The sequence below is a fragment of the Sinohyriopsis cumingii genome, chromosome 6, assembly GCF_028554795.1.
Source record: "Sinohyriopsis cumingii isolate HCF-2022 chromosome 6, ASM2855479v2, whole genome shotgun sequence".
NCBI lineage: Eukaryota > Metazoa > Mollusca > Bivalvia > Unionida > Unionidae > Sinohyriopsis > Sinohyriopsis cumingii.
The window spans coordinates 16923991-16942244 of record NC_142966.1 but is presented as its reverse complement, the minus strand read 5'-3'; the positions used below and the strand labels follow the sequence as shown (position 1 = coordinate 16942244).

Sequence of the window (18254 nt, the reverse complement as noted above, 5' to 3'; positions counted from 1 at the left end):
TTGTGGAATAAAATAATGATGTTGGATGAAATTCTACAGTAATGCTCTTTTTCACCAGAAAAGGATCTTTATATACAAACAGTTTTTGAGGAAACCTCTGAATCATTGAAAGATAATGCTAACACTAAAACATCTGCAAGTCTACAAGTCTGGAACCAATGAAAACAAAACATTTTCATGTACATTTTTAACTATGTTACAAAAAAAATTTATTGTCAAATTTTTTATATCACCTTTTGAATGTTTTTATATTAAATTTGACAAATATACCATGTGTGTGTGTGTGTGTGTGTGTGTATGTGTGTGACAGAGAAGACTATTGTGTAATTCAGATAAATCTACCATTAGGATAATCAATGTTTGGAAAGATGAATGTACATGAGCAAGTAACCTGAGTAATCTAACAGCAGTTATACTCAACGGTAAGTGCCCAACAAAATGCCAGCTATGCAATCATAGGCCAAAGTATTATTTGAGAATAATGCAAATATTTACTTTTTGAAGTACTTTGTAAATGAAAGTAAGGCAAACATTTCATGGGAGAATTTACTGAGCGAGGAGATTAATAGTGAAATTTTCACTCAATTAGATTCAACATTTGCAATGGAATGTCTGTTATATTAAATACTAATAAATAAAATTTGCAATGGAATGTCTGTTATATTAAATACTAATAAATAAAATTTGCAAACTCAAAACAAATCAGTTTACACAGTCTCTCCAAAACCATCCATAGCTGTAAAGACAGTACAATTTTTTTTCAAAGTTAAGGTGATCTGTATAATAAACATTGCTTTCTGGAATCACTATTGACAAATATATTCAAAAGACTCCAACCAAAAATGGACAGTGGTCCTTTTCTCCCCAAAAATGTGTATATATAACATGTATATAAAAAACATTTTATCTGTTCATGAAGTTACAAATATAACTCTTCAATAATGCATTAATGACTTTTTAATAAGAACGCAACTGTTCATATACTTGCAAAATTTGAACTAATTCTTGCTGGGTATCTACAGCAAAACAATCTTAATTAAAACATTAATAATGCATGCTTCCTTTAATAAAATAAGTATATGTTGACGTATCAATACAGAGAGCTTCTTCATGAGCTCTTTATGCAAAGGACATTCTGTTTATGAGAGATTTTCTCCAGTCCTCAAACTTTCCTATATAAATAGATTTCACTGAACAGAAAATATGCTACATAAAGACTTTACTGTTGTTACTTTATTTGGTTTTAATAACACTCTAAATACACTAATGGTTACATTATGCAAAAGACATGGGAGCTAAATGGGCTTTCTCAAGGACATATCCAGACAGCCAACCCAGGCTGGCATGTGCAGGTATTGAACCCACAAAGCCCATGGATTACAAGTCAAACACTCTACTGACTTATTCTACCATTGCTCCCACTAACAAACAAAAGAAAATTGAGACAGTCAGACACCCATTAGTTATATTATCTATGTCAACTTTCACATTACTCTACAGTCTGAATAATCTTGAAATGAAAATTCCTCTAAAAGGCTTTAAGCAGGTAAGTCCTTTAGAATACCTAATTATACCAATAATGAAGTCCTTCAGAATACCAGTTTAATTTATACAATGAAGTCCTTCAGAATATGTACTTATACAATGAAGTCCTTCAGAATACCTAATTACACAATGAAGTCTTTTAGAATACCTAATTACACAATGAAGTCCTTCAGAATACTTATTTATACAATGAAGTCCTTCAGAATACATACTTATACAATGAAGTCCTTCAGAATACCTAATTACACAGCAAAGTCCTTCAGAATACTTATTTATACAATGAAGTCCTTCAGAATACCTAATTATACAATGAAGTCCTTCAGAATACTTAATTATACAATGAAGTCCTTCAGAATATGTACTTATACAATGAAGTCCTTCAGAATACCTAATTATACAATGAAGTCCTTCAGAATACTTATTTATACAATGAAGTCCTTCAGAATACCTAATTATACAATGAAGTCCTTCAGAATACTTATTTATACAAGGAAATCCTTCAGAATACATACTTATACAATGAAGTCCTTCAGAATACCTAATTATACAATGAAGTCCTTCAGAATACTTAATTATACAATGAAGTCCTTCAGAATATGTACTTATACAATGAAGTCCTTCTGAATACCTAATTACACAGCAAAGTCCTTCAGAATACTTATTTATACAATGAAGTCCTTCAGAATACCTAATTATACAATGAAGTCCTTCAGAATACTTAATTATATAATGAAGTCCTTCAGAATATGTACTTATACAATGAAGTCCTTCAGAATACCTAATTACACAATGAAGTCCTTCAGAATACTTATTTATACAATGAAGTCCTTCAGAATACCTAATTATACAATGAAGTCCTTCAGAATACTTATTTATACAAGGAAATCATTTAGAATACATACTTATACAATGAAGTCCTTCAGAATACCTAATTATACAATGAAGTCCTTCAGAATACTTATTTATACAATGAAGTCCTTCTGAATACTTAATTATACAATGAAGTCCTTCAGAATACGTACTTATACAATGAAGTCCTTCAGAATACCTAATTACACAATGAAGTCCTTCAGAATACTTATTTATACAATGAAGTCCTTCAGAATACCTAAATTATACAGACAATGAAGTCCTTCCTTTGTACATTAACAGGTCCTATGATAAGACAGTCCAACAACATCTGAAACTGCCATATTTAAATTGATTTTTACTACTGGTACATAAAATTGAACTTCTGCTACATGACAAGAAACTATATCAACTTCCAAGTTTACCGTCAAAATTTGATACCTGTGAGAATTATGGCCAACTATAAGTAAAACTGTCCTAGTAACATCATTATGCTTATTCCTTGTCAATGCAAAATTATATAATTATATCACCCTAGCACCTAGATGCTAAACTCAATAAATCATAAAACCTTATCAAACTGAATAAAGACTTAATAAAGACTTGAATAACGCCATACTAATGGAATGCCAAACTTACCTACAACCTACCTGATAACGTGTTTCTCCAAGTGACCAATACAGACCCTTAAATAGATCAAATACCCTGCCACTACACATTGATAATGATAAACTGTACTTCAAAATCCTGAACATAGTTGAAGCTGTCTTATCTCAAACTTTGAATGAATGCAAGCCCTAGGACTATAGCAATGACTGCTTTGTAAGCAAGATTAGCAGTGGGCCATTGTAGGCAAAATAAATATATACACATGCATAGTTTATTAGCCAAACATAATAACTCATGCAGACATAAACATAGTAATGCTTTACAAACTGACAATTGAAGTTCAGCCCTGGAGCACTGAAACTTGTTCACTGGCCCTTGATAAGTCATTGCAGATATATATAAAAAAAAACACTAAAATTTCTATGCAATTTGGGTTTTCTAGCTTAGACTAGTGTAGCACTGGAACCACAAACCAAATATGTATCAACATGACAGCCAATCAAACATCTTTATCATGAAGACAGTCAATCAATCATCTTTATCATGAAGACAGTCAATCAAACATCTTCATCATGAAGACAGCCAATCAAACATCTTTATCATGAAGACAGCCAATCAAACATCTTTATCATGAAGACAGTCAATCAAACATCTTTATCATGAAGACAGCCAATCAAACATTTTTATCATGAAGACAGTCAATCAAACATCTTTATCATGAAGACAGTCAATCAAACATCTTTATCATGAAGACAGTCAATCAAACAGCTTTATCATGAAGATGAAGACAATCAATCAAACAGCTTTATCATGAAGACAGACAACCAAACAGCTTTATCATGAAAACAAACTGACAAGCATGACAGTACATTATTCAGGGATGCTCACCTATATACTATCTTACCATATTTTCAGAAGTTAGGATAGGCCCACTCTACTCAAAACAATGACTAACAAAAACAGCTGACCACTCAACCCCGATTAATTTGCAAGGTATGTTAGCAAAGGCGTGGAGCTTATTTTATTGTTTACATCTGCATACATTCATGTTTGGAAGCAGCCAGGTAAAGTTCAACACATTCCTTAATGCCAAAGATATAAATGAATATCTGATTGAACCCTTTCCTCAAGTCCTTAGGAGACAACATTATTTGTGTCCTTAGAGGATGGCCCATGCATTAACATCAGAAGTCTGATAAAACTGTACAACACAGACTCAGAAAATGAAAATCACAGGGAAAATCCAGAAATGCCAACTAAGGCCAAGCAAAAAAGTATGTGTTTCCTATTGTGCTGGTTTTAAAATTAGGGTAGATTTATTTTTTCAACATGCATGTGTGTGTGTGTGTGTGTGTACTTAGCACTTCAAGTACTGGGCTAAACAAGCTCAATTAAATGCACAAATCAATTTCAGGATTATTTTTTAAAAAAAAGTTATAAATGGTTTCGAAACATGATATATATTATAATGATTAGTACATGTATATATAATGTACTAAGCACTTCAAGTACTGGACTAAACTAGCTCAATTAAATGCACCATTCAATTTCAGGAATTTTCTATTTTATGAAATATATTCTTTTGGTACTGGATTATGTGCTGCCATGAAAAAATTAATATGTTTTCTGCATAGAGTTACACATGTATGTATAGGTATGCCGCATTAGTCCAGGAATTAGTGTTTTGCGGTCAGCCATTAGATTTATTTGGCCCTCAGGGTTGGTGGTGAGGGATGGGGTAGACCGTATGACTGGGGAGGGGGATGATAATATTAAAGTTTCCAGCCATATATACTTATAACCATTTGAATCCTAAATGAAACCAAGATATTATTAAAATACATTTGTAAACAACTGATATCAAACTTTGCATAAAATAGCTGGAACTTTACAATCAATACATCTCTGTGAACCATGGTTTCTCTCTAGATGGGTTGAATTTGTAGTAATTATGTGGCTATTTCAGCATTTTTCAGCACATGATAAGCTATACATGGTAGCCAGTAGTATACTGGTGGAGAAAGAAACCTAGAAACACACCAGGAATAATCAATGACTCATGGGAAGCAACTGGCAAGCTTTCTCCCATAACCACATTGACTGAGTCAACCCTCAAATCCAAGTACACAGAAGTTATGATGTCAATGATATGTAAAGGCTAGTACCTTAGACCCCTTCATCACCTGAGGCCCCTTCCTCCCTGAAATTACTGAGCTTCTAACACCTGATGCTGTAAGTGGTTTAGAACTAGCACCTGATGCAGAAAAGGTAAATGTTTTGACATGATGTAATAAAACAAATGCATTGCTCTAAATTTGATTTTGTGATACTGGAAAGACTTATTTTTCTTTTACTTTAAGCATTTTTCATAAATAAATTTAACATCCTCAGCTGTGCTTTGTTTCATTTTTTAAAATTGTTTGATTAGGCAATTTTCAAAATATCTTAGCCATAGCTCCATTTGCTATGGATGTTGTTTTGTCAAACACAAAAAAGTGTTGCTGTATGCCAGTTTCAGCTTTCAAGGAATGTATATGTTCATTATATCCCAAATAGCCCACATAGGTTAATTTTTGAACATTGGAAACACCTGATTCTGAGAAAATTCTTCTTCTTCTTGTGCTTTTGACATAACTCACAATACACCACATCCACTGTTTGTGATATCTCAACCATGAAGACTAATTTAACAACTTGCTGTTCAAACTAATTCTTTGGATTAAAAATGTTTATGCTAATCATCTCACTTTCTCTTGATTATGATGGTTAATGCTGGTTGGTTATATTTAAAATTTGTATGCAGATTGTCTCCCTTTACCTAGATCATGATGATTAAAGCTGGTTGTGTATATTTAAAATTTGTATGCAGATTGTCTCCCTTTATCTTGATCATGATGGTTAATGCTGGTTGTGTCTATTTAAATTTTGAATGCAGATTGTCTCCCTTTACCTTTATGATAGTTAATGATGGTTGTGTACATTTAATCCATGACAATTCTGTTCAAAATAATATTCCCATTACCTTAGTCTGACAATAAATCCTCATTTGTTTGTACCCCACTACCGATTTCAATAATGAAAACGTTTAATGTGATAAAAAGTGCACAGAACTAAGTCAATTGAATCATTGATTTATAATTTCTAACCTGACTGTGACCAGAATGGCACTAATGTTGGCATCCCTTGCACCCTTTCATGCTTAACGGACTTTCCATACTAATACGGCGCCATATTGCGTACACTGTAGGCAAGTTTATTTCCATCAGACAACATAATGACGTAGTTCATCCTGTTTGGCAACCATTATGTTGAGATTTTGGAATTTTATATCCCTTTGCACACATGAACATAGAAATTAAACCGCTTGTTAAGTCCACGTGAAAAGCAAATATGTTGTTGTCATTATTTTCCTTTGCTTGATTTGACATTGTAAATATCGGAAAGCAGATGACTTATGTATGTACATCTGTAGTCGTGACACACCCATTTGATGAAAATGGACTTGTCCAGGAACTGGAAATGGATACGAGCATGTCCGTCTATTACAGTGAAAACTTCTATTAAGCATGAAACGCGCAGAAGATCACGGTGTTAGGGCCACTCTACTCACAGTCAGGTTAGAAACTATAAATTAATGAATGAATTGACTAAGTTCCTTGCACTTTTTATCACATTAAAAGTTTCCATTATTTAAATCGGTAGGTGGGTACAAACAAACGGGTTTGTATTGTCAGACTAATAGTTATAGAATTCTTAATGAATGACAATTTACGCTATCAAAAAAATCTGATTGGCTGTTTTCACTACTGAAAAACCTTAGCAAACTCGTACTGCTGCTTAGTTAGCTCAATCAATCTTAACTATTCCAATGATCTCTGCTTCATTACCCTTATTTGAACAAGGCCTTGTTGGTATTTAATGTTTTAACAATGCCAACAATTTTTAAACTGCAATGTATTCTGTTTATACTACTACTACTACTACTACTATTACTACTACTACTACTACTAATAATAATAATAATAATGACTTTCTTTAAAGAGGGTAATACAATTAGCTGAAGAACTACTCTACCTTGAGGCCCACATACAAAGGAATTTATTAATTTGTTTAATGTGTGACAGTTAACAGCACAGAATTAAGATGGAATAACACTTGCACATCAGTGTATACCTTGATGTGCTTTGTTGTTAAAGTGTAAAGCCAGAATTATGGAGCAATTATGACTGACACTCAAGGCATCTGCCATCCAATGCTTGTTAACAGATAAGATATTTTAAATTTTTCAGTTTTATACAGTTTTATAGTTGTGAAGCAAAATAAAAAAGAATAAAAAAAGCTGTGTTTATAAGTTTAAATATCCAAAAGATGTATTCTGCATATATATATATATATATATATATATATATATATATATATATATATATATATATCCATAATTATGAACATTTCATAGTTTTAATGGCCAATATATTGTTAAATGTGAGTCTAAGGCCACGAACCATGTCACAATAATGTATATTGGGTAAAACACACAAAAACCAACAAAATTCATGAGTTTGGAAATTCCAAAAAACATAATGTACAGTAAAAATGTTTGAGAAAGGACTGTCAGGGGTCACTTAGCTTTAGCTGTCCAAGTTATCTTGCCACATAGGATCCAGACCAGTGGTCTGCATTTACATTAGATTTTGTGACAAAGTTTGAGATATGTAAATGGAAAATCAATAGAACCTGATGAAACAATGATCAAATCATATAGATGTAGGACATTAAGTGGCCCATGGACTATAATTAATGTGATTCTTGGAGAATTTGAAAATTTAAAAAAAAAATTGTGTTCATATATATATATATATATATGGTATAGCAAATAATTCTGGTGCCCCACACCCACAATTTAATTCTAGGGACCCCGGCTATTTACAAAAAAAGTTGTTAGCTGGAAATACTAGACACCCCTCCAGCTGCAGAGCTTGGACAGTTGCTATGATACTGTAAGGCCATATTTATAAACATAGTATGTGTTAAGCTGCCAAGACATTAGAATTTATGCATATATGTTTTATATTCTGAATAACCTCCATTTTGTGCACAACATCTCTAGTCTGTCCTTGTACTTGGCCAGTATATCAAAATGACCAGTCTTTCCTAGCATTTGGTCATTATATCAAAATGACTAGTCTGTCCTTGGACTTGGTCATTATCTAAAAATGACCAGACTGTCCTTGTACTTGGTCATTATATCAAAATGACCACAGGCAAGTTCTACCTCAAATCGTTTGCACTGCTGTCATTGAGTGGAGCTTGACTTACTATGACAGTTTCCATTAATTTATATTTTTGATTAAAAAAATATAGCATTCATATTTAATCTCCAGAATATTTTTACTCACATTTATTTACTGAAATGATGCCACTGCCCATATTAATTTAGTTCTCTACTGAAAATATGATGATGGAGGATGACACAAACATCAATGATGATTTATGTCAATTTCTAATTATTCTTGGGCTGATGCCTTTTTCACACATGTAAATGTAAACAAGCATAAATCCAAACTATAGTGTATTCATGAAAAAATGTTAAGGAATGCTGAGACACTGTGTTAAATATTATGTCAATGACTACGGGGTAGGGCCAAGGGGACTTCTATACCCCAGATGGATGCAGTTAATATGACTTACAGTAGCTTTCGATTTTTCCCTAATTAAAAAGGAATAAATAAACATGCTATGTACAACAACAAAGAATTTTTAACTGTATTCATTTTCATGAAATTATGTGGGACCATGGTTTTTATTTTTTTCTTCAATTATTTTTTTCACTGCATTTCCCCAATCATTTCATTAAGAGACACCCTGTAGGGTAGCATTTGAAAATAGTTCTTACTTGATTTTTTTTAAAAAAAGTCTTGGATGCGTCTCTGCTGAAAAATAACTTGGTTTAGTTACAAAAGCTGGTACTTCATTATGGTCGTCCTATGTCTAGGAGACAAGACTTTCTGTTACAGTTTTCACCTTCAATGAATAATGAAGTGTCCATTCTACGATGATTATTATTACAATAATTATGTATATTAACCTTCAAAATAAATATATGAAAGTCAAATATTCAATAAAGTTACCGATACTCGATCCTGTGAAGCTTTAACCAGATAAAATATCAATGGCCAAATTATTGGTGCACACCGCATCACTGACAACATACATAGCTACCTATCAGCACCCTCTGGCCCATTTAAAAATGTAATAAACCGTTTCATACTCAGTCGAGAAGAAATGCTCGTCATAATTATTTTTTTTTACAAATAAAACTTAAAAGAGAAAATGTTATGTTATAAAACATCCTTTACCACTAAAGTGCTCCCTTCAGGTATCCTCCTAAGTTTTTCAAGTTGTAGGTGCAGGGGTAAATTCTAAGTCTTTCGAATAGGAATGGCTCCTGGCCATTTACATGCATGGGCCTGTTTTAATATTATACGATTGTACATAGCTATAGCTATACTGTGCATTCAGTCGTATCTACCAAGGTCTTTTCTGTCTTCGCTTAGATGAGCATTGTCAGATAACATGTATAGGTGTTAATTATTTACTCTGATAGTGGAATAGATAAGCCAAATTAAATTTTTTAAAAGTCTGCTTTATGTACGAACGTGTTCGTTCAGTGGTTAGAAACCAATTCTACATAAGCAGTACTTGTTACGTACAGACGTATATTTGTCATTCAACAGTTACTTTAAGTTGTAGGTGGGTGTAAAGTACTGGTTGAATCATTAAATGAATGACAACCTATTGCTAGGGTGGCCATTCGTCCGCTTCGTCCAGTTTCATACCGGTCAGTCCAGTTTTCAACTGGTCTGTCCTCTTCTTAACATGATCATGTGTGTGTGTGTGTGTGTGTGTGTGTGTGTGCAGTGACGGATTTAGGCATAACTTAAACAAGCTACAGCTTATGGCCGCACAGTCTAAAGGGGTCTCTCAAATTTATTTTATACCAAATAGGGCCTCTACAGCTTTCCATAGCTTAGGGCCTCGCCATATTTAAATCCGGCACTGTGTGTGTTTGTGTTTGTGTGTGTGTGTGTGTGTCCGGTATTATTGAGTTCCGTCAGAGGCCACCCTAACTACTGCCCGAAACTAACAGATGGAAATAGTGTGAGGAGTGTCTAAAACAAGTCTCCTTCGAGACGAAAATGTAATACAGCAATTATCAGGTAATGAAAATTTAATACAGTAATTATCAGGTAATGAAAATGTAATACAGCAATTATCAGGTAATGAAAATGTAATGTAGCAATTATCAGGCAATGAAAATGTAATACAGCAATTATCAGGCAATGAAAATGCAATAAGCAATTATTTGGTAATGAAAGTGTAATGCAACAATTATCAGGTAATGAAAATGTAATACAGCAATTATCAGGTATTTTCTTCCTTTACTTTTTGTTTCAGGTTTTATAACACTACGATAAAATTGGAGACATTGCCTCTATTATAACTCCCCCTGCACTTCTTGAATGCGCGCACCACCGCGTGTATACACATCAACGACTTATACATGTAATAAGAATTACACATATCTGGGTCTACTAATGTTTCCTCATTCGTTTTTTCACTTGAAAGAATTAATTTGCTGAAGATATATTTTTATGCGTGTATGTTTGTGTGTGCGTGCGTGCGTGCGAGAGAGAGAGAGAGAGAGAGAATATATACCATCTTTCGTATATAGATCCACTTCGAATGTATAATGTTTGATACTTATATCCTCCAAAGGATAATTCTGGCAGTCTACCACAAGACTGCCTTTGTATGTTCCACAAGGAATGTTAATTTCTTCAGAATAAAAACATTCAGCTGGGTCGGACCATACCAGTGCCACCGGGTCTATCTAAAAAGTAAATAAATGAATAAATGATTTGATCGAATGCTACGCTTGAGACTGAATCTTAAAAAGAGTTCAAACAAAGTATTAAAATTCACTTTGATCATTAGACGAAAATCTCGATCTTTTTCAATGGTTATTTTCTCTGAGTTGATATTTACATGGAAATGAGAGTACTGTGATGCTATTTATAGCATAAAAGTATAATTAAAAAACAACAATTCAACATCTCATATCGATATTTCAGCTCCGTTCATAAATTCATGCTGGATTTAATGTACTTATATTCAGCACGTTTCCTATAGTGGACAATTAACAAGGATAACTTAATCATTTAACCTAGAAGAAAAACTCGTGTGCATTATAATTGTCTGTTTGCTGTTCTTCCTTAAATCTAATACTTTATGGTCTTCATTTAAAGTTCAGTCTTTAGGCTGGCAAAAGTCCCCTCTCATTTTTATCCGACATATATCAAATGAACCTGTGCTACTGTAAAATTACGGATCATTAAAGTCAAATTAAAACACTTATGTCGGTACTAGCACTTAACAAAGATTCAATATTTTTTTTAGCGCAGAATATTTATTGAATAGAACTCCTTTTCGTGGCAAATTTCCAAGTTGTTGCATGTTTTAACCTGGTACAAAAATCGCAGTTTATTTACGAAATATGTTAGATGCGTCTCTAGCTTCTTACGAATCTGATGTCAGGTGTTAAGGTCTACAATCACCATACAGTTTGAGGGAGAAACAAAATCGTTAGTTTAGACCGCTATAAGGAATGACCTGCTCCACAAACTTTAGTACAGAGTTTTAGAGTCACAGCAAGGAAAACCCTAACTTCTCATACACCTGCACGACCGCAAGAAATAAAAGTTGAACAGAACAATCACTATTACTTCTTCTATCTAGACTAAATGCCATTTTCATTTATTAGCATTACTCCGAAAATGCCACGTCAGTTAAAGGCATCAAAACAATATACAAGTTCCTTATACATTTCGTTTTTGTTATATTTTTAAACAATTTTGTTTACACGTATAAAATGAAGGCCTGTTCATTATTCATATATTCGGATCGACCAAGACTATCTAATTTAAGATATAATATAAATCAGCATAGATCTTATTGGATTTTCTGGAAATATTTGCATCTGAATGACAGGGCTAGAATTGTTTGTACACGTGACATTTCCGAAACCGGTCGAATGACACGTTTGCTTGGTGTATTATGCAAAGCAAAGAGGTTGAACTCAGTAAATAGTATATGATATGTTTAGGCATTAAGCATGGGTGCCCACACATAGGGGTAGGGTGCTGGGGGCTCTAAATATGTTTAGGCTCCATCCTTAAAACTTAAGAGCTGATAACTGCATGTCTGCCCCACCTTGCGGGCACACATGGCTTAATGCTGCTTTCTGGTGAATACAAATAACATTCTCCCTCGTTAGCAAAACTCCAGTAAAATAAAATCATCAGAGAAAAAATATTAATAATTTTCATGAAGACAATGACAGCAGATTGACTCAATCCGTTTAGTGATATCTTGCATTTGCATCCATTACTTCTCGTGCCAAAAAATGTATTTCCTATTAAGCTAGATATGTATTTTTGTAAAAATAAATATTATCTGCATTAAAATGATGTGTGTGTGTGTGTGTGTGTGTGTGTGTGTGTGTGATTCGGTAACGAAAAACAGAGACGGTCGGTCGGCCGACCGGAAACGCACATATTTTTTCTCTCACCATGTACCATGGTGTGCGTGTATATATATATATATATATATATATATATATATATATATATATATATATATATATATATATATATAGTGCACATAACATAGTTGGTGTGTATGTGTTTTTTTTTCTCTTCTTCTTATCCAGATAAGGCTTCAATCTTCAACTAAAGACTGAACTTCATATATATATATATATATATATATATATATATATATATATATATATATATATATATATATATATATATATATATATATATATATATATTATGCACATAATATAGTTGGTGTGTATGGCCATTTGAAGATTGAGCTATTTAAAGTAGCTTTTGCCTGGAAGGAAACAATTATTCTCGCGCTTTTAATATGTCCACGTGTTCACAGACAGCAAATACTTTAAACTATTAATCAAAATGACACTCACATATTTTTGGAAAACATTTTTTTTCTTCAGTGATGAAACTGTATCTTTACAAGGATGTTCAATCTTCTGAGAAGTCGGTAGCTATCTTGTGTCTGGTTGTAAATTCTCAGCTTTTAAATTTCTTTTTACTTTACCTATATTTTTTTACCTCTATGTTGATTGTTTATTTTATATGCTAAGTATGTTGGTCTTAAAGAAAGGTGACTTCTGAAATTTTTTTCAAAATTCTTCTGATAGGGCTGAAATTCTCCCTTGTACGAATATTTCGGGTTTATTAAAATCATAAACGAATTAACAATAATTTTTAGGGGGTTGATAAGGACTCAGGAAAATGATACCCTTGCATAAATTTTCCCTGATTTCAAGTAAAGATGAACTTCTCAAACCTTAGGATAGGCAAAACATTGTTAGCAATATATTGACCTTACGAATGTTCTTTTCGTGCAGTACAGTGACCTCACGATTATTCTTTTCAAGCAATATAGTGACCTCACGATTATTCTTTTCTTGTAATACTGTGACCTTACGATATTCATACACCTGTGACAGGGGGCCCCGAGTGGCCGAGTGGTCTAAAGCGCTGTCCGTTACGGATCACTGCCATCTCACCTCTGGGGTTCGAGTCTCGGATTCAGCCTATGTGGGTATGTGAGAAAGCTTGCCAGTAGCTTCTCGTGGGTCGGTGGTTCTTTCCGGGGTTTCCCGGTTTCTTCCTCCACCATTAATACTGGCCGCCATGCATAGCTTATCGCGTGCTGAAAAATGGCGTTAAACCCTACAACAACAACAACACCTGTGACAGGTGTATGGAAATACCATAATATAGCACATGACAGTCTTTACAGAACCCAACAGTGACGTTTTCTTCTTATGATGGTGTTTTGCGAACAGGGCATTCATTTTATACCATAAAAGATTTCTTGCGACGGATGACGACTTATTTTGCGACAAAAATTGCTACATACAAATATTAGTAATAAATAACATGATGCACAAATGTTGTCTGGAGAAATACGCATAGGGAAAGGCTCATCTTTGCTGGCCTAGGGTTGTCGATACGATAAGATAAAGCGTATGCAATATTGTTTGGGGAATTATAGGCGGATAGGACACTCCACATTTTTTTTTCTTCGTTAGCAAATGCTAAATATATCGCAAGATGAACACATCTTACACATGGTAGTGTTGTGTATAAGGCATTTAAATCCGTTTCAACGACACTTCTAAAGAAGAAAAGATTGAAGCCTTATCTGGGTATATAAAAAAAACAAAAACAACGTCTACCACCGGAAACGTGTCTATAAGAACAAGCTATTTTTACTCACTTATAAAGACAACCAGATTAAACGACGGAAAACAAACGAAACAACGGATGAATCAAATATATTTCCTAATTAATATTCAAAATTTAGCATTCATTGTAACTAAGGCTGTTCAGACATCAATGAATCAATACCATTAAATAAACCTACCACAGATGTCACACACACATAGCAGTTGCCTCATTAAAAGGGTCAAGTTCAGGAAATTTATTTACTCAATTAGCTGACACACTGGACTTTACATAGTGTTTATTTGGAACGAAATTTATTAAACGAGTTGAATAATATATTTCACGAATTGTTTGCACTGAGTATCATAGGATATTATTCAATGAGGTTACATATTTTTAGTGTCAAATTTACACAGAATTTAGATTTGCTATTATAAAACGTTATCAACTTTGCATTATTCAATGATCTTTCTAAACATTACGCCACGGTGTGGCGAACGATTTAAAATTATGACATGACATCATGAACTCAATAAAGATCAACGATATGTGAGATGTATTTGCGAATAAAGGCAGCTTGTTTATAAAGACCAGATTCTGGTGGACTTTTCGCTGACCTGGTCAGATTTGACTTTATACGGGGGCCTTTTCGGGTTATAACAGAACATATTAAGGCTATAATGAGCTTTTTATATAGTATCTCGTTTTAATAGCTACGACTACAGTAAACAATTTCGTTTCTGCGAAAATCAATTTACCTTTCTGTTTAGACACGTGAAAACAACTTTCTTTGCACTAGTGGATATGGTTCTGGCCCACCTGATGCGACAACTGGCGGTCAGCAGGGAAGGGGATACACTAATTTCGTCTTTCCCATCCCCATCTCTTGTTCCAGGCATACTAAGCTCGTCTTTTGCTGAAATCTCAACACTCTTCGATCGCTCAACACCCCTCTCTGCAGTAGAGCGTTCAGAAGTAGTTATCGTGACATCTTGAAATAGAATCAAATGCTTGTCTATTGATGGATTGACCTCTTGTTCTGTAGCACGCCGGTCTGTTACCTCAACGACTTCTTCTGTGGAAATCTTTTTACTTTGTGATTCTGGATGTGAATCAATAGCTATATCATCTGGTACAATAATTTCTTCACCGTCGATAGAGTCAACAGAGATGGTGTCTGATGTTTCTTTCTCGGTGTTCACCTCACTTTTAAAGTTGTCTGCTGATGCTTGTTCTTCGTTATGGGAAGATGGGATAATGGGTTCATCAGAATAAGATGGATGTGTTTCCTGTTGCTGCACGTGTTCAGCATGTTGATGCCATTCTTTGGTTCCTTCTGACTTATTTCCTTTCAACTGACTCGCTTCTGAGCTTCTCTCAACTGCAGACCCTATCAGTTCGAGAAATACAATAGTTTACTTTACAGAATGGTAGATTGAAAATGAATTCATCTATCGAAACTTGTTTGATCATTGATTCTAAAAGCTGGCCCATATATATTCTTAAGGGACCGACCATTACTTTATTTTGGGGTGAGGGGGGCTGTGATTTCCTTTCGATCCAGGCAATTTTCGCTTTCTTTTAGCTCAAGATAATTAATTTTGTTCAACTAATATAATGAATATAATTTGTTCATTTTTTCTTTCAAATCAGAGCAAGAATATTGGTTTAAAACTGTTTGGGTGCCGACATTTGTTTTTAAAATCTTACTTTATGGCTTGCGAGAGATAATCCTTATAACAAGAATCTTATTCCACTAAAAGTGTTTATCACACAAGGTAAAAAGTGAAGTCTACCCAGTGCCGGATTTAGGCATAAGCTAATCAAGCTACAGCTTAGGGTCTCACAGTCTGAACTCAGACTGAAGGGGCCTATCAAATTTATTTTATGTCAAATAGGGCTTCTACAGCTTCCCATTGCTTAGGGCCTCGCTATGTCTAAATCCGACACTGAGTCTACCCCAGTGGTTCCCAACCTTTTCGAGTATGAGGACCCGTTCTTAATATTTTACGGACCCCACATGCTGATAATTGTACTTTTAGGCTCCCTATGAATAACCCCGTGGCTCCCCTAGGATCTGCGTCACACAGGTTGGGATCCATTGTTCCACCTCATTACAAATTCGTGCTTGCAGGCATGGATGAAAGGTGGAAAGGTTTTGCTCCTGAAATATTTGTTGTGTCGGTTTATACCTAAATTTCATCGTCTATTTCAAATGTTGACACATAATGTTATACATGTACATATACTGCATTTGAAATACTCAAGCAATGGAGAACCTGGTTTATTGAACAAGTTTGTATTCATTTCAAATGTATACGAAATAAAACACAGAAATATAAAAGGCGGTATTCTATACCTGGCGAATGTACAAATGTACTTTATATACTTTTTATCGACAGGTGAAATTAAAGGTATTGACCCACCTTGTATTAAAACAGTAAGTTACACAGTTGCAGGTGCCTTGCTTGGCAGGAAAAACAAATTGGCCATGATTTTATTGTCTGTGTCAGTAATATATATATATATATATATATATATATATATATATATATATATATATATATATATATATATATATATATATATATATATATATATATATATCCCGAATAATGATAGTATGCATGGATATATAGGGACATAATTCACAATTCCAGCGGCACACAGTAAGAAAGCTGTACTATCTGAAAGATAAGTCAACAAGTATATATTTCCATTTAAGGCATGTATTAAGTTTTGTGTCATTCAGAGCCAATTAACATTTTCAAACGTACGTCAAGCGTGTAAAATCATGACATTGTGCAAACCCAATGGAAATGAGCCATTATAGGAGGGGCGAGTGAGTGAGTGTAGACGATTATAACATATGAATTACAGAAGGAAAAGAAGAGACATGTCACTGTTGGGTTCATTACAGTTAAGAAAACGAAATGGCGTAAGGTATTTCAAGCTTTCTGTGTAAGCAGCTTGTTGCATTTCCTCAAATGGGTACATGGAGGGAAATGTAGACCATTATATACAAATGAGTACATGGGGAGATTTGTAGACCATTACATACAAAAGGGGTACATGGAGAGAGGTATAGACCATTACATACAAATGAGTACATGGAGATAGGTATAGACCATTACATATAAATGAGTACATGGAGAGAGGTGTAGACCATTACATATAAATGAGTACATGGAGAAAGGTGTAGACCATTACATACAAATGAGTACATGGAGAGAGGTATAGACCATTACATACAAATGAGTACATGGAGATAGGTGTAGACCATTACATACAAATGAGTACATGGAGAGAGGTGTAGACCATTACATACAAATGAGTACATGGAGAGAGGTGTAGACCATTACATACAAAATGGGTACACGGAGAGAGGTATAGACCATTACATACAAATGAGTACACGGGGAGAGTTGTAGACCATTACATACAAAAGGGGTACATGGAGAGAGGTGTAGACCATTACATACAAAAGGAGTACATGGAGAGAGGTATAGACCATTACATACAGATGAGTACATGGAGAGAGGTATAGACCGTTACATACAAATGAGTACATGGAGAGAGGTGTAGACCATTACATACAAATGAGTACATGGAGAGAGGTGTAGACCATTACATACAAATGAGTACATGGAGAGAGGTGTAGACCATTACATACAAATGAGTACATGGAGAGAGGTGTAGACCATTACATACAAATGAGTACATGGAGAGAGGTGTAGACCATTACACACAAATGAGTACATGGAGATAGGTGTAGACCATTACATACAAATGAGTACATGGAGAGAGGTATAGACCATTACATACAAATGAGTACATGGAGAGAGGTGTAGACCATTACATACAAATGAGCACATGGAGAGAGGTGTAGACCATTACATACAAATGAGTACATGGAGAGAGGTGTAGACC

The 18254-nt window shown here is 34.1% G+C and overlaps 1 protein-coding gene across 4 annotated transcripts in view; it reads right to left on the bottom strand.

Annotated features, from left to right (window-relative positions):
- The window catches only part of LOC149796430 (uncharacterized), a 108188-nt gene that overhangs the window by 88290 nt on the left and 1644 nt on the right, over positions 1–18254 (bottom strand). For 3 of the 4 annotated variants that reach the window (XM_089961096.1, XM_089961097.1, XM_089961098.1), the window contains exons 2-3: positions 15083–15714; positions 10720–10894 (exon numbers count right to left, since the gene is read on the bottom strand). In XM_089961096.1, coding sequence (XP_089817222.1) covers positions 10720–10894; positions 15083–15714 — 807 coding nt within the window. Of the gene's footprint in view, positions 1–9359; positions 9428–10719; positions 10895–15082; positions 15715–18254 lie in introns of those variants that run through there. The other variant, XM_089961099.1, reaches the window with a different exon arrangement.